At 33.3% G+C, this 23,617-nt stretch overlaps 1 protein-coding gene across 1 annotated transcript in view; it reads left to right on the forward strand.

Moving 5' to 3' along the window:
* Nucleotides 1-23,617, forward strand: part of RYR3 (ryanodine receptor 3) — a 216,287-nt gene that overhangs the window by 72,381 nt on the left and 120,289 nt on the right. The window contains 17 exon segments of the mRNA XM_050336554.1: nt 397-570; nt 4,414-4,535; nt 5,719-5,887; nt 6,892-7,027; nt 8,718-8,813; nt 9,510-9,628; nt 12,045-12,178; nt 12,797-13,038; nt 15,088-15,280; nt 17,423-17,639; nt 17,846-17,950; nt 18,352-18,455; nt 18,906-18,989; nt 20,272-20,431; nt 20,857-21,004; nt 21,928-22,133; nt 22,777-22,951. Of these exon segments, the coding sequence (XP_050192511.1) occupies nt 397-570; nt 4,414-4,535; nt 5,719-5,887; nt 6,892-7,027; nt 8,718-8,813; nt 9,510-9,628; nt 12,045-12,178; nt 12,797-13,038; nt 15,088-15,280; nt 17,423-17,639; nt 17,846-17,950; nt 18,352-18,455; nt 18,906-18,989; nt 20,272-20,431; nt 20,857-21,004; nt 21,928-22,133; nt 22,777-22,951 (2,584 nt within the window).

Below are 23,617 nucleotides of genomic sequence, written 5' to 3' on the forward strand. Positions count from 1 at the left end.
ATAGGTTTCTGTTTATTTTTATTTTTCATGTTTAAGGTAAAATTCAAGAATGTTGTTTATACAGAATTCTACAGACTCTTAAACTAAAACTTTACTTACACCGGTAGCTCCATTATTTTGTTAAATTAAACATTTAAAGATTTTTTTAATCTTTAGAGATTTTACTTGATTTTTCTTGCTTCAGAGAAAAGGAGGCTTGATATTTGAAATTATTTTTAATCACAATCTGAATAATTAATTGTATAGAAACAAAAATTATGTTAAATAAAATTTAGCTCTGTGATAAGAGCATAAGTAGCATAACCATTTTTCAGTACTGTAATATAGGGTACCAGGGTAGTTACATATCCTATTCCAGTACAGAGATTGAATGTTAACTTTATTTTATCTTCCTAGGAGCTAAAAGAAAAGCAGGATTCTAGTCTCAAACGTGACATGGATGGGATGGGAGTCCCAGAAATAAAGTATGGTGATTCGATCTGTTTTGTCCAACATGTGGCCACTTCCTTATGGTTGACTTACAAAGCACTGGACGCTAAATCGGCACGTTTAGGTCCCTTGAAAAGAAAGGTAATGTTTGATATTCTTTTTAATTATGTGTGAAATGAATGTTAATTGCATAACAGTTTGTGGGTTTAACTATTTTATGCTGCTATATTGAAAATGTGAGTATTTCATTCTAAAAATGTAAACAGTGGTGGATATTAAAATAACTATATAACTGGAAGAAAAAACTTTGCCACTAAGTAATTTATTTAACTACTTTTCTTGTCAGAAGAAATTATTAATTTGTGCTTTAATTTTTTACACCAGTAAAAGATAGAAATTTCTGACTTGAATGCTAAATTAAATTTTTGAAAATTTACATTGAACTGTTGTAACTGGTATAAACTTGTAAGTCATCTTACATTCACTGATGTTTTAGATTTTTTATTGAGTATATTTTGTGAAATGGCAATTAAATTTGTTACTTAAGAAATGGGTCTGGAAAATCCTCAAGTTTCTTAAGGGATATTTGTGAATGATTTCCTCCTCGAATGTTAAATGTAATTGTGATGTGACATCAAGATCTTTCATTCAGCCTTTTGATTATAGGGTATGATTATATTCTTAATTAAGGGCATATCATCTGTTAAATCTTCAAATTACATTCACATTTTGTTCGGTATTAAGGAGTTTAATACTAGGTCACATAAATGCTTCATTATCAAATGATTCCTTGATTCTCTATTTGTAGATTATACAACTACAGCTTATCATTAGAACATGAGAAAGGAAAAAATCCATTCATTACTGAAAAGAAGTTGGAATTCTCTTTTAATTACTTGTACATATGTACATTCATAAGAGGATACCCATATACAAGCAGTGTAATATGAAACAATGAGATCCTTATAACATACCCCTGGCATAATCAGATTTATTCATATGCAGCATACATGGTCATCATAAATGGGTAGATGAGTGCCCAACCCTTCACTTCTCAGTAACATTGCTGATCAGAGAAATTCTTTGTATGCCAGTCATTCAGTATTTTCTTGTTAAAATATTAAATCACACAATGATAGCCTCTTCCTTTCCCGTGCCAGAACTGGCTATGGTATTCTGTTTTCTCAGAGCGTCCAGTTTCACTTCTTGAAAAGGCAACATGGAGATTTGTGCTCTGTATTCAGTGAAGAATTTTACAATAGCTTCCAGTGATGTTTAGTGTTTTGTTTCCCCAGTTCTCAGCAGCGAGGGTTCTAAAAGAACCTGCCATAACTGCCTGTCACTTTTGTTCTCCTTTGAAACTGTTTCATTCATGTTCAAAGACTTCAAATCCTTTGTTGCCCTCTCACCTAGAGAATTCTATCTTGTTAATGCCTTCAAACAGAAGAAAACCCAAGCCTTCTAGTTTCCAGTAATTCATATTTCTGTGGAGCCAAAACCCAGTTTTTCGTCCTCTGCAATATATTATACTAGACTATAATTTTGTAAAGAAAGTTTAGATGTATAAATTTCCTATCAAATTTATTTTTCCATAGTAAAAGTGAAGTCACTGCTTTATATTCATCCTCTGCCATCATTATGTGAGGAGATTTTCACTTTCATTTACTGTATTCCCTCTCAAGCTGGCCTGCAATTTTCATAACATGACTCTTTAGACCTAGCAGGATTGAGAAATACCTTGTTTTTGTAAGAGGTAAAGGGTACTTTTTCTTCACATAACCCAGCTATTATCACTGTCAGCTGCTGCAAATCCACAGAGAGGAGAAAACAACTATGGGACTGATTTTGTTATAAAATCCTAAAAATTCCCAGTAAAAATTTCTGGGTTTTTGGCTTTTGGTGCAGTTTCATATACCTAGTTATTATACTCTCTTTGTAAGACACAAACATAAAGAAATTCTGGCATCATTTTTGAGGCTTTTGTTGCATGATTTCTGCGAGAATTGTTATTTTTTTGTCTCTCTCTGAGATTGTGGTGACCAAGACTTCAAGACTTTGCCAGGTAATGATGAAGTTTACATTAATATTCTAGTCAACATCCCTCCACCATCCAGTGAGTGATAGTTATCTGTCTTTTCAGTTTGAGAGTTTGCTTCTGTGCAAGCTATGAACTCCTGCAGAGCTCCAAAATGCTCTCAAAATGTTCAGAGAACAGAGAAACATACGTTATATCTTTTGGATTCATGTTCTGGAGGCCATTGTACATGCTCTTTGTCAATGCCTTGCTGTACCTCAACAAACAAGACAGTGCCAAATGTCCCCTTTTCTATGCAGAGAAGTGTTTTATCTGGAGAACTGGTGTAGACAGTGCTGAATGCTTCTGTCTGTGATCTACTCACTCGAGTTCTAAATTGTACTTTCCTGTCATTGTGATGTTTCTGGATGATTTAGTTGAGGTTTTGGTTATTTGTTGTTTTTCTGGGTTTTTTTGGTCAGAGAAGTAGGAAAGATTAGTCCTTCTAAAAGACTCATCTCTTTCCTTATCCCATGCATGGTTAGGGAGAAGAGTGCGTATCTGCTCCACAATGGTGATGCAATTACTTTGCAAGGCATGGCAGCTTTTATATCCAATCTGTCAAATGTTTCCATTCCTGTAGCTCCAAAATTTGGAGCTATATACAATGGCCTGAAGAAACATTATCTGAATGTCAAATATTTTCTTACTAGTTTTGTGATGGGAAGAGCAGCTCATCAGTGATTGTTCAGTTTAGGGACCTCAGGACCCTTCTCTATGTTAAATAATGGTATTCAATCTAGCAAAGTCACCAACAGTTTGATTCTATGTTTAAAAAGTATTCAAAGCAAGAGGAAAGATGATCAAAATGTATACTAGCCTTCTTCAAGATAAAATTATTAATGTAATCATTCAAAAATACCTTCCTAGTCTTTTGCATCATATTTCCATGGATTCTAGTGTCCAGATAACCTCACAGCGTGATGTTTGTCTCTTTTAAAAGCTGTTCCTCAGCATATTTGAAGGAACAGAGCACATGTGTGCTCTAGATTCTGACCAGTATAGAAAAACATCACTTTCCAGTGCTTTGATATACCTATACACTAGTATGTACAAAAAGTTGTTGGTAAATAACTTTCCCATTTGTGGCAGTAACTACTCGTATAACATTATTGGTGTCTTTGTTAGCTATTCAGTGCCTTCAGAATTACTCTGCTAACTAGTCACTTGCAAATTTCTACTAACTTAAAGCTAAAAAAATACATTTTTCAGTGGAGAATTCAGTAGATTACCTCTTGGACAAAGAAGCTGGATAGCTCATATTTACTTCTTACAAAACTGTTGCAGGATTTTAATGACTCAAAATGACCAAGACTTTTGTGATACCTAAAATTTATGCTGTCTTTTTGTGATATTATATGTTTATTTGAAGGGAAAGATTAAAACCCTACCAAGTGATCTCTATTATTGCTTGAAGTTCATATGATGTTCCCATCTGCTTCTGATAAGAATCCAGTATAGTGCATAGAAATAGTTAAATGAGACAGAGGTTACTCATAAACATTACAGCATCTTTAGCTGCATTGTAATTTTTATGATGTTTATCACTCCAGCTTGATTTTTCTTGTCAATAGTCTTTTCATGGATGAATCCTTTAGTAAATGACGCTTAAGATAGTGAAGATCCTCTTTCTCTGACAGAATATAAAAGAACATTTTTTATTTTAATTGGAAAATATCTTTTTTAATGAATTGTGGAAGAATAAATGTCTTCTCTGAATAACTTATGTGACACTGAAAAACTTGTAGCTATTTAATGGGTGTCCAGATAAAGTGATTAACAAATAGTAGCTCCATTATCATGCCAAATATACCATTACTGTTTTTAGTGCAATATTGAAATGTTACAACATATTTAAAAGTAAAAAGTGTTTTTAAGTAACTATTGTGATAATTACTGACTTTCAATAGGTTATATTACACCAAGAAGGTCATATGGATGATGGCCTCACATTACAAAGATGTCAGCACGAGGAATCCCAGGCTGCTCGAATCATTCGCAATACTACAAGCTTATTCAGCCACTTTATAAGGTAGTTGTTACCATTCTGGTTTTTAAAGTATTCTGAAATTATAAGAATTTCTCTAAGAGCATACGTATTTCCTGCTTTCAAATATTTGAATTTAGAAGCTATTAGCAATGTATTTTTACTAATTTAAATTTTCAATTTTGATTAGTAATGCCATTAAATAGATAAAACAGTTTATTTAAGATTATTTACATGAAATCTAATACCTTGAAGTCAGAAGCAAGCTGGATCCTAGGTTGAAGAAAACCTCCAAAATGATCTCAGTCTAACTCCATTCATAATTATTCTATGATACCTAGAATTTTGTATAAGAATACACAATGAAATCTATAATGTATGTAGTACTGAAGAAACTATTTTTTCATAGTGGTTGGCAGAAGTTTTAATTATGTTGATCAAGTGGATATCCTAGTATTACTACCTACTTGATGAGAAAAATACAGGAAAGTGAGTTTGTATTTAAATATTTCCTTCCACAGAAACCACCATACAAGCATGTGTTTAAAACATTATTGCTTCAGTATCACAAGAGCCTACACTACTCCTTTGTATTTCTTGGGCTGAGGATATGAAAACAGAGCCACCTTTGCCAGCAGTTAACTCCTCCTATTTATAGTTGTGAGTCAGGCCGTGGAAAATTGGGTTGTCACACAAGATTGAGAAAATACTTGAACAGGAAAGAGTCATTATTTTACTGACAACTGAGATACCTTGAAATGCTTTCTATTTTTAAATCCCACCCTTCCTTATTTCCTATATAGAATAGATACAGAAGGCCTAATTCATGGTTAGGATTGCCTGTTATTTTTGTGTTCTTTTTCTAGAAGACTGGGGGTGTATAGCTTCAATAATTGGTACTGCTTTAGCCCATCTGCACATTACACCTAAATCATCAATAGGAATTTAAAGTATCTAAACAAAATCAATTACCGTAAAACTGTTTACATCAGTGTGGAAAGGGAAGCATGATTCCACTGCTGGAAGCTATGAGTGCTGGACACACAAATAATTGGTGTTTGAATGATATTCAGTTCAGATTATGTGTTGTTCATATACATACGAGCATATGTCATATGTGTAACAAAACTTGATTTAGATACCAACAGAAAATAGGCTGCTACACAGTACTGTAAATTACAGTGGGAAAATTATTAATGTTGCCAGTCTTTCTTGTTGTTTTCCATAGTGGAAACAACAGAACACTATCACCCTCTGCCCTGCCTGTTGAGGAGATGGCTCAGACTCTGCAAGACCTTATTACATACTTCCAGCTTCCCGAAGAAGACCTGCAACATGAAGATAAGCAAAACAAACTCCGCTCACTCAAAAACAGACAAAATTTATTCAAAGAAGAGGTACAGAGAGAGGAATTGTTACCTTATTTTAGTTTCAAGTGTATTGTGTCACAAACATTGAGAAGAATCTAAACATTATCAACTAGATGTATACATATGTTCTATAATGTATGGTTCTGTAGCTGATATATATATACATATACACACACACACATTTGTCCGAGGCTAAAAACCCTCTGTTATAAAATTTGGTCTTGATACTTCTGAGCATCATTAAACAGATGTCATTTTTGCAAGAAACAGTTTTGATAAGAAATTTCCTTTTCTCTCTATGAAGTTATACAAGTTGGATACCCCAAATGAATAATAAACCCTGGATCAATAAGAGATGTTATTTCTGATGTCTTTTCTGCACACCAGGATGTGAATCAGTAACTTTTTGTCTCTAGAAACTGGGAGAATGCTTGATTTAGGGAAGGATATGTATTACACAATTGTTGAATTGCTCCTCTCTGAAAACAGAATAACTACATTTCTGTATAACATAATAAACATATTTTACAATGATTTTAGATGTGTTTGAATTGCTTGCAGGTTTTCAATACCTTTTGAGTCTGCAATCAAACTGAAATAAAAAATCTCTTTTGGTATTTAAAATTTTTTTACAGATATATATTGGATAATAGTATTTCCACCTTTTTATCAACAAGAATTCCCTTTTATAAAAATTTAAAGGGTTTTCTTATTATGCAAGGAAGATTTCATGTAAAAAAGGCTGTTCATGATAATTTTAAAAGCCTTTATTGTCAGCTTTTTATTCTTCATTTTTTATAATACTTAGTTGAGTAAGGAACAATATAGAATCATTCTTTAAAAGGAATTATACAGAAAAATACATATTCAAATCTTGTAAGCACAATTGTTGTTTTTCTGTTTGTTTGTCGATGTTTTTTTATTTAAGATAATGCAAGTTTCCAATTTATAAAAGAAAAAATCTTTCTAAAGGGAAACAACAAATACTTTTTTATGTACTGTTTGCTTTCCTCTCTGTCACGTGTGTTTAGGGAATGCTGGCACTAGTTCTGAATTGCATTGATCGCTTAAATGACTACAACAGTGCAGCTCATTTTGCAGGAATTTCAAGGGAAGAACACGGTACTGCATGGAAAGAAATTTTGAATCTCCTTTACAAATTGTTAGGTAAGTTCTTCAACAACGTACTAATGTAAAAAAACCCAGCATATGTACTCTTTATGTTCTACTTACTGCTTCACCATCAAAGACCGTTGACCAAAGATAGTCAAATAACACCACTGTGTTGTTCATTCCATCGTGTAAATTACAGATTTTCTTCCATATACTTACTCCTGTTCATTAGAGAGAACAGAGTTTATTGAGCAATGATACAGCAGAAAAATAGATCTCTGCTAGGGAAAAGTTCTGTGAAACATGCAAAAAGCTTTTTTTTTTTTTTAAATAATTGAAATGTACATGTGGTATGCAAATAGATGTGAATTATTATTTTAAAAACTGAGGAAACTAGAAAACAGTCTTTGTATGCGAAGGTGAAGGAAATCTAAAAGTAATAGTCAGGTTTGCTGACCTCAATGTTTGTTACTTGAGGCTTAGATTTAAAGGTTAATTTAAATAATTATATAAAACAGAAGTGGAAATATTTTTTTCAATGGTTTGCATGGTTTCTACAGCAGACTACTTCTGTGCTGTAGAAGAACCAAAATTATAGAGCAGGAAAAATATTTATATGTATATTTCTTTAAATTTCTAGTTTGATACTGATTTGTGTTACTCCTCATAAAGGAGACTCTTGTCTTCTGATGGAGTTTACATACATTCTAATTTCATTACAAAGAAAGTTAGTCCTGAACCATAGTAAAATAAGCAAGTTGAGAGTCAGGACAAGAATAAAAGAAACCAGGAGAAGTGCTTTGAAGCATATTCACGTAGAACAGACATGCAGGTGCTTCAGATGAAGTTGTCTCATTGCTTTAGAAAGTAGAAAGTTACGATTGCCTGTATTTTACTTCAGTCTTATGAGTTTAAAGAAAAGTAGGATGAAAAAAATTTTTTAGTGCTATGTAGGCCTTTTTCAGATTTTGTCTTGATTTTCATCTACAGGTACATTTTGAACACACTTCTTCTGGTGTAATAAATATTAATGCTATATAATAAAAATCCTTGACAATTGTATACAGAAGTTGCTTTTTTGTTTTGCCCTATGATCAATAATAACTTCTAGAAGAAAAAACCAGTGTTGCTTAAAAGACTTGATTGTTCTGATGAACCTTCAAAGTGCAGTCAAATAATTGAATTTAGCATTCTGCACTACTGCACTACTGAAATGCTAAAAGCTATACATTCTATAATATGTTGTAATCAGAAGGTAGAACTGAACAACAGTGAATACGATCTGCATTGTATTCTTAAACTCATCTTAAACTTCTATGTATGATCTTCCCACTCTTGGTAGGAAGAAATAGAAAAATAAATATTTCTGCCCTGTGGTCAAGACAGTGCTTGACATTTGCATTAAGCAAGAGTGGTGGATGACTTCTATTTAAATTTAACAACAAAATAGAGCATAAACTAAACATATTTTTGCTGCAATTCCTGTTTATCTGGTAGATCCCACTCAGCTTCAAAAACTATGTACTCTCTAGAAGTTATGTCAGTCATTGATGTTCAAAATAATGAAAACCTTAATTCTTTAATACTGTAACACATGTTACAGTATTAAACATAGCAAACATAACCTGTTTGTTCATTATTTCATGAACTTACTCTAAAAAATGTGTTAAAATGCATATGATAAACACTGATGACTTCAAGTGGAAATCTCCTGTTATAAAACTATACCTTATGTTTTTCCCAGCTGCTCTCATTCGTGGCAACAGAAACAATTGCGCTCAATTTTCCAGTAACCTTGATTGGTTAATCAGTAAATTGGATAGATTAGAATCTTCCTCAGGTGAGACTCACTTTTACAATGTAAACTAACTATAAGTTAACGTCTGTCTTACATTATTGTCAGAACAGTTTCCCCTGAATTAGAAAATAAATATGCTGTTGGGTTTTTTTGGTTGGCTTGTTGGGTTTTTTTGTTTACTTGTTTTTTTAAATTTAAAAAGGAATTTACTTAGAGACATTTTTGTGGCATTTTTTGGTGCCATATGTTTGGTATGCACAATGCCACATCCAATGAATTTTGAACATGATTTGGGTGAATTAATGGATTGGGTCAGACAGCATCAACACTACTGTACCATTAAATAACACCAGTCTGTGGACATCCATACAAAACCCATGAAGATATAGACAAGAGGGGTTTTTTCACTGTGAAGTATTCAACAAAATATTGATATACTCTACAGTGCTCCCTATTAAAACCTCTATGTCTCACTGAAAAGAAGGAGCTAAGCTTGCAGTTTTCTCAACTGGTTTTAAAACTGGCTATTTTCAAAAGAACACAGGAAGTAACAGCTTTATTATGTGTTTATTCCTAATGTGTAATATTCATATTAATAATCCTTGAAAGTGTTTTCATCCTCTTTTTAAGATGGAGAAAAGGTAGTGTCTTGTAAGATACGCATTCACTGAGCTTTTAGATTGTGTTCAATTATGCAGGTGATTTAATTACAGCATTGTTTCTGTGGCCTTTATATAGGCATTTTGGAAGTATTGCACTGCATCTTGATTGAAAGCCCGGAAGCTTTAAATTTAATATCTGAGGAACACATCAAATCCATTATTTCATTGTTGGATAAACACGGGAGAAATTACAAGGTACGGTTGGAAAAACTAAGAATGGGCTGATAATCTTACAATTTTGGCGGGGAGGGAGGGGGAAGAGAAATTTCTACATGAAAATATGTGATTCTAGTACCCTTAAAGGAATAAAATAACCTCAAAGTACATCTGCAAAGTTGCTTTCTTGAGATTAAAAGAATGTGTAACATACTATTGCTTTTCAGAAATTTTCAAATACAGTGAATATGTCTGACAAGCAGACAGTTAAGAAATATTGGTAACCGGTCAGAACATTGGATTTGCTGAGAAAATGAAGCATTCTCATGGCTGTAAGAAAGTGGGCAGACTAGCTTGCTTTGTTACAGAGGGCTCTGCAGGAGCAGTGGACTACCTTTGATCTACAGAAAGAGAGACCTATGTCCTGCAAAGTAATTCGTAATTTGAGTAATAAGAATAGTAGCAGAAAAAGAAATAAAATGAGAAATCAGAAAAATAATCCAAATATCTGAAAACACAGGTGTTCAGAAGAAAGAACAAACCCCTGAGTTTCCAGAAGAAATACTGGATGAAATTAATTTAGACAACAATATGCAATTTATTATGATAGAAGAAGGTGAACAGAGTTTCTGGCTGCGATCAGGATGACATCACAACACAGACGAAGATATAGGTTTATATGTGGTTTTCTGATGTGAGTTTCCTTCCTCAATTAAAATTTTATTTGAAAGTGATAGCCTCGAGGAAGAGCAGAGAAAGTTTTAGTGAGCTGAAATTGCCTTCTCTTTTAAATCAGTAATACAGAGAACCTAACCAACTAGAGTGAAGGAGAAAAGTATTTTTAAGCATGGTCAAGGAGCATAAACTGATAAAAGTAGGCATAAGAAAAAAATTGAAATTGAAAGTAAGTTTAGTTTACTATTTTTAGCTCTTAGAAAGATTACTGTGCTATTCCAGTCACCTACAAAGAACCTTTCAGCAGAAACATCTAAATGGAGGCATTATGGTGAGAATTTAGAGCAGAAAAAGAAAATATGTGCACAGGAGAAGAGATATACTGGGTAAAGGATTTGTGCCCTTCTGTTTGTAATGTATTTGACTACACCTCAGTAAGTAATGGGAAGTGATGGGAAGTAATGAATTTATTTGTTACTCCACAAACAATATATCTTGTTCTCCTGCTAGATTAGATATTCTGTTGAGATTTAATGAATAAGAAACAGTAATATTAATAAGTAAAATTGTTGGGAATTATTGATTTGAAGGATTTTTTAAAATGAAAATCCTTGTTTCAGAACTACAGGCAGCAAACACAGAGATTATTTAAACAGTTTACATGTAAATTCTGAGTAACTGGTAATCATTAATGTTACTAGATTGCTTTCTAGCTGAGCACCAGTCAGAGTTTATGTAGTTCTTTAAATTACTACCTCTATCCTTCCGCTAGAGGTTTCTGCCCAGTAGCAGAGATGGTAGGAAGGAAAATGCATGAGCTGGGATATGTCCGCAATATATTAGCTTAAACTGCTGTTGATGGTGTGTTTGTGCTAAATTCACTGGGCAGATGACAGCAGTAGCTAAAATGAATGTTATGTTCTACTGCTCTTGGTGTAGTACAATAGTTTTCAAAATGGTAATCAACAGTGTGAAGATGCGTCTTTGTCTTTTAGGTGATCTGTAGCAGTTTAGAACATTTGGGCTCATTGCTGGAAAATTCTTTGTCAGAGCTCAAGTACATCTTTAAGCTTCTCTGTTATTTTGCAGAAGTGTGCAGTTTTGTCCCTCAGCATTAAACAACACTGTGTTCTCTCTGGTGTTCTCTCCTGCAAAAAATTATGTCCGTCCTCAATTTTCAGACTAAAACAAAGCAAAAAGAAACTTCAATTTTCAGATCTTTCTGAAATTCTGTTTTGCTTTATGATGAATTCTTTCAAGTGTTTTTAGTTTTAAAAATAAATGAGTTATTTTTCATATAGAAAATATTCTTTTCAGAAGAGATTCATAAGCAGTCAGAAAATTGCTGTTGAGAATCGTTCACTAATTTTGCACTGAAATCTTTTTGGGCTGCAGGAAAGTTATCAAATAATTCCCTTTTATATTTCGAAATTTAAGAGAGATTTAATAAAAAAATGTAAAGAGTAGACATTTAACTGTTCTAGCTTTGTTTTTTCTAATCAAAATGAGAATACTGTATCTCAAAGGAAGGTTTTTGGGGCATTGTTTAAATCCTGTGTTCAGAATTTCTGTTCCACAAATGTTTGATATCCTCTGTCAGTAATACAGACTACACTTGCTCCATATATGTGAAAAGTGTTTAGAAAACCACAATGATAAAATAAAGTGCATTATATTCCTTCCTTTAGGTCTATTCTGAATGTAAATTAAGCTGTCAGCTGAATAGTAGTATATGCAGCTAGCTGCCTTTACCCTACTTTTTTCTGATTTTTCTTTTAAGGTTCTCGATGTGCTTTGCTCTCTCTGTGTCTGCAATGGAGTTGCAGTTCGTGCCAATCAAAATTTGATTTGTGACAATTTACTACCTAGAAGAGACTTACTTTTGCAAACACGTTTGATTAATGATGTGACAAGGTATAGTGACATGTTTTATTGTTATATAGAAAAAATACAACTTCCATATCTTCAATAATTAATTGAAGGAAATACTGTAACCTAAGAAATGACCCATAGATTTCAATATCATGACACACACTTTTGGAAGCATTTATTTATTATATATTAACTTCTGAAAAAAACAAACAACATTTTTACTAACAATATGGCATTTTGTAATGGAAAATGCTCAAATAGAAATTGCTAATTAATAGTAAGATCTATTTTGAAAATGAAACATGAAAGCTGCTTGTTTATGAGTCGAAACAGATCATGGAGCATGTAAACGTTCTATGAAGTACTTGTGTGTTTTAAGAGGGATATGATTTCCTGGCAACCTCGCTTTGATTTTAGGAAATGATCTTGTTATTTCTCATTTGACTAAGTTTTTTAAAGCATTGAACTCTACCTTAGAAGATAATTCTACAGCAGCTTTATAACATTATGTAAAGTGGGTCACTTTTTAAAGTATTGTAAGGAAAATGTCGATATCTACACACTTATTGTATTTGTAAGTGAATTTGACAATTATACAGCAATACAATTAATATGTTGTATTTTATGTTTACACTAACTGGTTTGCATTTTCTTTCTTAGCATAAGGCCAAACATATTTTTGGGTGTTGCTGAGGGCTCTGCACAATACAAGAAGTGGTACTTTGAGTTAATAATTGATCAGGTTGATCCATTCTTGACGGCAGAACCCACTCATTTACGAGTTGGATGGGCCTCTACTTCAGGCTATGCCCCCTATCCTGGAGGTGGAGAAGGATGGGGAGGCAATGGTGTTGGTGATGACCTGTACTCCTATGGTTTTGATGGCCTTCATCTGTGGTCTGGTAAGTACTTTGTGAACTACCACTAATCTTTCATATAGCAGTTACCTACCTTTCCCTTCAGTACCTTTGTTTATATAACATGTTATTTTATAGTGAGCTACATTCAGAACTCTGGGTTATTTAGAAGTTCAGATCAGACTTCCTGACAGAAATGTTAGCCAATATTGAATTATACCAATTAGGCTTTTTAGCTCATAGCTTCTATTTTCATGATTTTGATCAAGGAATGGTATTTTCCAGATCTAGATCAATACTGACTTAATTTTATCTGTTCAAAATCAATGGAAGTATTGATCTCAGATAAATTAATTCTATATGGATCTACATTTGCATTATTATTTTCTTTATATCTACAGTTGAAGTAAAATGACAGTTATCCTTACACTTGTTGATAGATTTAATTTAACAAATTGAATAAAAATTTGATAGATAGCTTCATAAAAACACATTTCTTTCAATTAAAAGTAAGAGTTGCTACACTATTACCAACTTTGTTATTTTAGTCTTTGTGTGTACAGTGTTTAATTTTGAAGTATCGTGTTATTTTTTCTTCCACATCTTTTGTGCATACACAGTAAATGATGGTTATTTTTTAGCTTGTTCAGTTTGTGGGTCATGATTTAATGAGCAATTTTCAAGGCATGTAGTCAAAATCATTAATTTCCCCATATTTCTCAGTGCCTTTAAATGCAATATACATGTAGGTATTCTTTAATTGCTCAGAAAAAAATATTGTGGGGTCTTGCAATTAAAAGGTGTATTTTAAGTACATCACACTTTAATTCACTGAAGTTAATTTTATGACCTTAATTCTACCATTTCCTAATTGAGGATGCTTAATTTACCAATTATATTAGCATTGTTCTAGCATAGGATTTTGTATATAAAATGTGTTTGTGCACACATAATTCAATATTTTATTTCAGCACTTCTGAACAATTATCCAATGTCAGAAGTTATGTTTTCTGGGAGAAGACTGGGAGGCATCTGTCACATACAACCACTAGAAATCATTAATACAAAATTAAACTCTAATTAAACCTCAGAATTACAGTACTGGAAAGTCTTTTAAATCTCCTGCAGTAAGAGAAAATTCGAGGTACTTAAACTGCCCTGGACAGTTGATTCAACTTGTTCTTAAGAAGTTCCAAACACAATAATTTGGAATACTGCTTAACTGCTTAATTAGACTTGCTTTATAGGTAAAATATAATGTTTTCAAGGGAATTGTTTTGAAAGGAAATCTGAAAAGACATTAATTGGATTGAAAAACTGTAGTTATATCTAAATGTTAGATTACTTCAGATGTGTTATCTCTAGTAACTGCTGTTATAAGTGCTGAGTCTTGTGCATGTCTGTGAAGTCTAAACTTTCCAGGTAGCAAAAGTTAAGCTCCCTCTCTTTAGTGAATGGCTGTAATTGGTAAAGAAAAGCTGGCCCATCAAATTCTTGATCCATTTTTTAATAATTCAGTGTACTATTCTGCCTCTTGATTGTTTAAACCTGGATATCAGTCATAATCACAGCTCAAGCAGAATTTTAGAACCATGGAATAGATTGGGTTAGAAGCAGCCTTAAAGATCATCTGGTCCAACCCTCTGCCATGGGCAGGGATGCCACCCACTAAACCAGGTTGCTCAGAGCCCCATCCAACCTGGTCTTGAACACTCCCAGAGATGGGGCATCCAGAACTCCTCTGGACAACCTGTTCTGGTGTCTTACCACAGAATATTCACGTACATGTGAATCTGGTATTTCACAAAAACTACAGAAAAATGGGTCTGTAAATCTTAGTTTTATAAAGAGGGTATAATTTATTGTGGCTCATTACTCTTGCACCAGTGTGGACTTGCATGATGTCAGCTCAGCATGTTCTGTCATGTGAACAGTGTCAGGGGTTTCAAGTTAATTGCTCAGTTTATGCAGTTTTCTGCCATATACCAGTTTTAAGAATGTTAACTCACTGTTTCTAAAAACAAGAAAGAAATTAAGGGTCAAACCTGTAAGAACCCACTTGAAGCTTCTGATTACTGAATACTTTTATCCTAGGTCGAGTACCCAGAGCTGTAGCATCTGTCAATCAGCATTTATTAGCATCTGATGATGTGGTTAGCTGCTGTTTGGATTTAGGTGTACCCAGCATTTCATTCCGCATTAATGGACAGCCTGTACAGGGAATGTTTGAGAACTTCAGTACAGAAGGGTTTTTCTTCCCTGTTGTAAGCTTATCAGCAGGTGTAAAGTAAGTACAACTTAATTTTGTTTTCTTTGCTGTCTTGTCCAAATTCATTTATGATTTCTTCTGTTTTATTCTGTTTTTGTTATTTCAACTAGCAGCTGGGAGAAAATCAGGAAAGAACTGATTTATTCAGTGATGATTTCACTTAAAAGTGAAGTGTGAGCCTGTAAGCAATTTGAGTAAGTCACAGTGTCTGAAAATTATTATTGTATGATTATCGGTGACCTAGGGGAAATTAATTTTGTCTCATTCCAATTATCAGTGCAAAAAAAGCACGTTAGAAACACAGCACCAGATTTGGCACTAATTAAAATTCTCACTGGCTTTCTCAGCAGGGATTAAAAGGCCTAAATCATCATGAAAACTGATACTATATTCAGAGTAGGAAACACAAAGAACTGATGAGAAGCAGCTTTGAAATCTTGTTACTAGTATTGCCCATGCCTTACCTGTTCTGCTTCTAAAATACTGAGTTTTGAACTTACTGAAACCAGTTACCTTTAGTGAATTCAGAAAATGTAGAATCAAACAGAACAAATAAGGGCTGGGAAAGGCTTAGTAAATCAATTGTCATTTAATCCGTGGAAGTGACCCTACTATGTAGCTGCATTGGTACAAAGCTTTTGAAAATGTTCATTATTTTTTTTCTGTAAGAAATCTACCTAAGCTGGTGTAATTATTTTTCTACATTCTTATGTGATGTTTGTATATTTTGTGAGAGCATTTTCTTTTGTAGTTTTTAGTGGCTGATATATATTTTCTGTCTCTATGTCAGTATGAGAGGAAATGTTATTACTTGGGCATCCTGACTTCATGAATGGAGGAGAGTGTTCTGGGCACAAACTCTTATGTTTTTACTTCTGCTCTGGTTTATCTAGTTCTTCTCTGCTATCTGTGAACTTATCAGTCTCTGTTTCTGAGCTATTTAGTGGTCTGTGGTTCGCAAGGGAAGAATTGAATGAGAGGTTTTTAATTTCAGTTCTTTCTTTGACTTTTGTCTGTTTAGGAAGTTAGATTTCTAGGTCCTAAAATAAAATTGACCTCCTTTATTTTTAAAGTGTTGTGATATGTGTGGGAACTTTCCATAAAGAGACATCTAAACTCAGACTTGTCATCTCAAATATTTAGCTGCCTTGGGATTATTCAAATATCTTAAATAATGTATTTTTAAAATTAAATTAGAAAGTTTATGCTTAATAGAATTATTCAATAGGATTCTATTTCTTGTGAACATTAAACCCTTTCAGGTATTTATGACTTGTGCTTATGTGCATCCTGTTTGAGAAAACATTTGTGTCCTAATTGTTCTCCTCTTTTTAAAAACGTCAGTGAAATATGTTGATCCAACAGTTCTAGCATTTCTGTGGGCTTCTTGTCACCCCATCACAACAAATTGTAGGGGCTATTTCCTAGAGGTAACAGGTGTAGGGTGTTTTTTAAACTTTTCTCTGCTTGTTTATCTCTAGAGTGTCCCTACTTGAGGACCAAAGTATGAAGCATGAGTAGATTTTGTCTCTGTTGTTTTTCCTTAAATTTATGTGAAAAATGTATCTTTGAGGCGAAGCCGAACGCTTTAGGGGTTTATTAGGAGTCTTAGTTATGCTTCTGAAGTTCATCCCAGTTGCAATATTTGGTATAATGTTTTTTGTTTGATTTATGTATTATGATTTAATGTTTTGTTTGGGTTTTTATTTCTCTCATGAACCAAATGCCTGCATGAGTGCACTGAGAAGTTACTTTAGAACTTTTAAGTTATATACCAATAGTCCTGGTAGTATTTTTAGAGGAACAGTCCAATTTAAACTAGATTTGTGTTTCCAAGTCCTTTAGATCCATTAAAAATTTCCCAACTTACAACTGTTTGATTTTAAGTGAGAAACATTTAGATATGCTACAGCATTAAATGATTAGTTTTGCTTTAGACAAAACAAATTTTCAAAAAAGAGTGGGTAGGTGATGGTGTTACTTATAGTATCTGCTCATATCAATCCTTTGTAAGTCTTTGGTGTTTATGAAAACATGAAGTGCACCTGCATTTTTGTAGATGGTAATCAAATAAATGTTTAAGTCTCTAAATGATTTATTTATAATGCTAGTATATACTGACTATTTGAGAGTCTAATTTATTCATTGGAAATTGCACAGAGTTCGTTTTTTGTTGGGTGGACGTCATGGAGAGTTTAAATTTCTGCCTCCTGCTGGCTATGCTCCCTGTTATGAAGCATTGCTTCCAAAAGAGAAGATGAAACTGGAACCAGTGAAAGAATATAAAAGAGATTTTGAAGGAGTGAGGGATTTGTTGGGTACAACACAATTCCTCTCGCAAGCTTCTTTTATTCCTTGTCCAATAGACACCAGTCAGGTATGTGAAATTTGCAATAATGGGACCATAAAATATATCTGTACAAAATTTAAATTCACACTATAAAAACTGAGGTAGCTTCCTCCTTTCTTAGCAATTCTTCATTTATGTGTTGTGGTGTACTAACCAAATTAGATGATCTTGGATATATAAGGCGTGGTAATGAACCTTTTCTTATTCCTGAAATTGTTATTCTCTTTTGTTAGATTGCTCTTCCTTTTCATCTTGAAAAGATCAGGGACAAGCTAGCTGAAAACATCCATGAACTGTGGGGAATGAATAAAATAGAACTGGGCTGGACATATGGCAAGGTATGTTTTGAATGACCTCCCTGGGTACAGTCATCTGTATTAGGTTAAGTATCCTACCAGAAAACCTGATTTTGGAAGTTGAATGGCTGTCTATACATTACCAGCAATAGGTGAACATGTAAGGTGGAAGGAGAGAGTGATATTAATTTTCTGATGACTTTTTTAAACTCTCAAATTCCTCAAAACTTGCTTTTGTTATTTAATTATGGTTGAGTACTTACAGTGTGCATTATAAATGAATCATGGGAAAGTACATTTATATAGTGATGAGTAACTGTCATTGATAAAAGATAAATGATATTGCTTATAGTGTCTTCATTATTACAAAGAATTAACTGGTTTTTTACTGTAATTCTTGATTCTGATATCAGGAAAGTACTATTTTCTGTTACTTGTTGCAGATACGAGATGATAATAAAAGGCATCATCCTTGTCTTGTGGAATTCTCCAAACTACCTGAGACAGAGAAGAATTATAATCTACAAATGTCAACTGAAACACTCAAGTGAGATTTAAATATTAAGAATATGTGGGGGAGTTTTTTGTTTTTATTCAAATACATCATATTGTTTTAAGATATAAAAAACATTAGAACATCTAATTTAAAGTGTGTTCTGCTAAGTTTGCTAGAAGTCCCAGGAACCCCTTCAGAGTGATTTAGAAAAAATTGTCTCTACAGAGATACAAGGGAAGAAAAACCACTAAATCCTGTTGGTTTTAATAAAGTGTGTAACTCTCAAGCCATAGATTTGGACTTTTTTAGACTTTGAAGGGCTTACTTATTATTTCTGATAAGTTAAAATATTTGGGTCTTGAAATCTCATTGTTTTGAATTACTTCCCTGTTTTTAAATACAAATTTCTTCTGTGTATTTATAGTCAAATAAAAAACATTTACACCATGGGTGAGTACTGTAATGTCAGGTTTCATTAATGCTGCTTTTTTGTGTTGGCAGAACTCTTTTGGCCCTTGGATGTCACATTGTTCATGCTCATCCAGCAGCTGAGGAAGATCTTAAAAAAGTCAAACTTCCTAAAAAGTATGTACCTTCTGATAATTTTTATATATTATAATATGTTATTATAAATATAAAATATTTTAAGGTAATTTAAAAATGCTTAATATGAGCCCCATAGTTATTATGGTCTTACAGATCACATGGTTAGGCTGTTACCCTACCTGTGAGGATGGCTGTCTGTGAATACTGCTGTGTTACATCACCTCATGAAGTTATTCAGAGACAGAAACAGTCACACACTTAAACCACAGGCAATTGTGTTACATGATCTTAAAATAGATACTTCAAAGTTAAAAGCAACATATTAATCGAGGATTACATCTGTATTTTAGTGTTGACTGTGGGGACTCTGTAGTCCTCCTAAGGCAGATTAAAGCCCTGTTCTGCAACAAAACTCAAAGACGGGAAGAAGAATTTGGATACTTGCCATGTCACATCAGTTTATCAATCCACAAGATGTATTTTTTTCCTGAAACAGCTTTATCTATGAGAAACAAAGTTAGGTTTTCAAAGAGAGCACTAAAATACGTAGTTCTGTGATATGGGAAATGGTAATCTTGATCCAGCTGATGGCGTTAATTAAGAAAAAAGAAAAAAAATCTTCAGGCAGTTTATCATAATACTGGTTTAATACTATTGTCTTGTTGAAATACTTACTGCCCATATGAATTGTCCTAACAAATGGAAATTATCTGATTTGAGCAAGAGAGGCTCTGCACATGTCTAAAAAGGAAGGTAGTCTTTATACAACATGGAAGGCTTGGAGAATGTACTAGCTAGGGCTAAAAAACTACAAAATTAATTATTCAATGAAAATGTGGGACGAACAATAGTTAAAATGATTTCTTCCATTGAAAAAATGGTAATGCAGTCCCTACAGAATAGTGAATTAAAATACCATACTTAATAATGCATAAAAGATCACTTCATAAGAAGTCATCATTCAGATCTTTAAAATAGAAATTATTTGAAAGGTTTGTAAGACAAATTTAAAAAAAATATATAAAAATTACTCATTCAACAACAATTTTGTTGTTTTGTAGCAACCATTCAGGCATGTATATATGGATCTGAGTCACATTTAATTAGTTAGTGTGCGAGTAGGTGGAAAATGAGACTGCCTGCTAGAATCCAATTTATATTCCAGTCAATGACCAAATGTAATGCAGGATTTTTGCAAAGAAATGGGAGAATAGGAGATAAAAAAAATGGAGAGAGAAAGTGAGCCTCACCCCATGAATATCATAAAAATTATTTAAATACCTTAACTGGGATATCTCTCTTTTGCCTTGTTGACTTACAGTTACATGATGTCAAATGGATATAAACCTGCCCCTCTTGATCTTTCTGAAGTGAAATTGTTACCTTCTCAAGAATTTCTGGTTGACAAACTAGCAGAAAATGCACATAATGTCTGGGCAAAAGACAGAATAAAGCAAGGATGGACCTATGGCATTCAGCAGGTACGAACTTCTTTAGATGAATTTGGAATAAGTAAAGAATGTGAGATTTGGTAATCTAGAACATCAGTTGGGAAGAGTGTTAAGAGGTTAAACACTGAATTTTGTGTAATCTCTGGAAAAATTAGAGGGGGTGGGAAGCAGGAAAAGGAACCTTGCCCATGAAAGTCTGAGTTGATTGTCAGACCTGTATAATTGCAGCTGCAGGTTGTATGAAAATATATTTCCATCTTTCTCTTTCATTCTTGTCTTTAGATTTTTAGCCTTATTAAGAATTGAGCCTGTGTTCATAGAACTCTTCTTCATCAATGCTCTTTCTCTTCTGTGATCTTAACATGATTTCAGAGCACACTCTGTCTTATTATCAAAAAGTCTTTGTGTTATTTAAACAGAGTTTTCCTCTTGTTCTCTTGTATAACTCCTTTCAGGATCTTAAGAACAAACGTAATCCTCGGCTAGTGCCATATGCATTATTAGATGAACGCACTAAGAAATCCAACAGAGACAGCCTCCGTGAAGCTGTTAGAACATTTGCAGGCTATGGTTATAGTATTGAACCACCTGACCAAGAGATAGGTATGTACTTTCAAAAAGAATCATGGCCTTTTTTTCCCCCTCAGTGCTTTGAAAAAACATAAAACTGAAATATAGGGAAAACAGGAGATATTAATTAATAGTAGTGTATTTTTGCAGTGAATTTTCATGAAAGGTGCAAACGTACTTTTAAAATTACTTTTATATTACTTAGGTCTTTGTTGGGAGTATTTTAATTGGTTGTAGTTAATGATATAATAATTTAATTGCTATGATTTTTTAGATTGGAGAAAATCTGGAGTATGAGTAGGCATACTGGTTTTCATTTGGAAAGAAGGAAAGAAAGAAAATAATATAGGTTTCATTAAAAAAAAATTTTTTTACATGGTATGCAGATTAGGTTTGACTACTTCAGTTTTTTAAGCAGTCTTCAAAGTAGCTCACCAAGTTTAATAATTTTTTTAAATTGAAATTAGGAGCAAAAATTTGTTTAGAAGTTGTTCTGCATATTTGCTATACCACTGTAATTTTTGACAAAAAATCCAAAATGAAACAAAACTTAATCTGTGATAAAAAAAAAAAAGCGTTCTAAATGCATTGACTTGAGAAAATAATTTTTTGTATTATAATAGTACATTATTGCATTGGATTGTTTTGCATGTAGCAATCTTATACTTCTGTTTCCTCTACTTAGTTTTGTGTTTGGGGCTCTACATTGAGTGATACTTTGAAATATGCTGATTCTACATAGCAGATGATCACTCATCCTGTATAGAACTAGAATGTGCTAGCTGTTGCATGCTGACTACTGTTATTCTTTTTGTAACATTTGCTGTGAAGTTTCTTAAACATGCAATGGTAGATGAGATAGAAAATACTAGGGACAGATGAAAAGCTAAACAGTGACATTTATAGTTTAATTTTATTATTAAAAATGGGGTTTTCTTCTCTATTTATTTTTACAGCTGACCAAACAGTGGAAAAAGTCAGCATCGACAAGATACGATTTTTCAGAGTAGAAAAATCTTATGCAGTGAAGTCTGGAAAGTGGTACTTTGAATTTGAAGCTGTGACAGGTGGAGATATGCGGGTTGGCTGGGCCAGGCCAGGCTGTCGACCTGACATAGAGCTGGGAGCTGATGACCAAGCATTTGTATTTGAAGGAAGCAAAGTCAGTACACCTTTACTTCTTTTGATCTACGAACAGGCTAGACAGAGAACTACAGTATAGGTTTCCCCTGTGTAGTCCAGATCAAGTACTGAAATTTTTTTGATTCATAGAAATGTATCTCTGAGCCCTGTTTCATGCAGGATAGTATCTTCATTTTTGTTCTGTTAATTGAAATTATGCTAATAAAGATGTGTTGGCTTATATCTTTCTAGGATCTACCCAAGTAATTAAAGAAGTCTGACATAAACATAAACAAAATATGGCATTTACTTCCATGTGGTATTTTAAAAAAATCAAACAAAGGTTCTTCAGTGACTGGAAGAGGGAACCACAGTTCTGTTTTCCCTTTTCTGTCTTTTCTGCTTTCTGCACGTTCTTTCTTCCCAAGCTTGACTCCTAAAGGATCAGAAGGATAATAATTACACTGCATCTGAGAAGTAGAATTCATTGAACAGTAGTTATCCAGATTCTAAATTGCTAAAGTTAGGGCTTAGTTGCTCTTTGTTATCTCTAAGACAAAAGCCATAGTCAGTTTGCAAATTACTTTGAAATCCTTGAAAATGAAATGTTTGTTTTTCTTTACTTATTTTGTATTTAATTTCCAGTTTTAGCACTGTGGTTATTCACTTGTTTTTCCATTTAGGGCCAGCGTTGGCATCAAGGCAGTGGATTCTTTGGACGAAGCTGGCAACCAGGAGATGTGGTTGGTTGTATGATAAACTTGGATGACAAATCAATTATCTTTACTCTGAATGGAGAGTTGTTAATAACCAGTAAAGGGTCAGAACTTGCATTTGCTGACTTTGAAATAGGAAATGGTAATTTCCCTTTTTTATTCATATGGTTATGAGAAGACAAAACAAAACAACAACCAAAAAAAATAGTCTGTCGTAATGATTCAGTGAGCTGAGAAATGATATTTCACCAGTGTGAGCCTTCAGACTGTGCTACACATTAACTTCATAATATTTATTTTGATAGTGCTTATGTGGCACAAATTGATTTTCTTTTTTTGCTTTGACTACATTAATGGGACTTCAGCAGTCAGAATGTGGTTGAGTGATTTGTATTTTTTTTTCCTCCATCCTACTCCTAGCTTATCTGAATTTTTCCTTTTCCTCTTTTTTCCTCTTCTGTTTTTGGTCTTTGTTTTTTCTAAAAGTAGTATCTATATGACTGTAGTAAAGGAGGCTGGAAATATTTTCAAACTGTTCTGCTTTATGTTTTAGTGGACATTTTCTTTATAAGCATAGCTTCTCCAACCACTAGTAGCTTCATACCTGTTAGTAATGGCCAGAAGACTTTGCAGTTGCTCACTATCCCTTTTTGATGTTACCATTGATAGTTTTCATAACAGTAGGCAATGAGGGTCTGCCTAAACAAAGCTATTCTGAAGGTTTAAGTTAAAGTTTAGTAGAGAAAATTTCTCCTTTGGGGGATGAGCTGTTGTATCCAAGTTCTATTTCTTGAGAAATAGTTCAGAA

The sequence above is a fragment of the Myiozetetes cayanensis genome, unplaced genomic scaffold (assembly GCF_022539395.1).
Source record: "Myiozetetes cayanensis isolate MyiCay16 unplaced genomic scaffold, myiCay2020 scf6-25, whole genome shotgun sequence".
Lineage (NCBI taxonomy): Eukaryota > Metazoa > Chordata > Aves > Passeriformes > Tyrannidae > Myiozetetes > Myiozetetes cayanensis.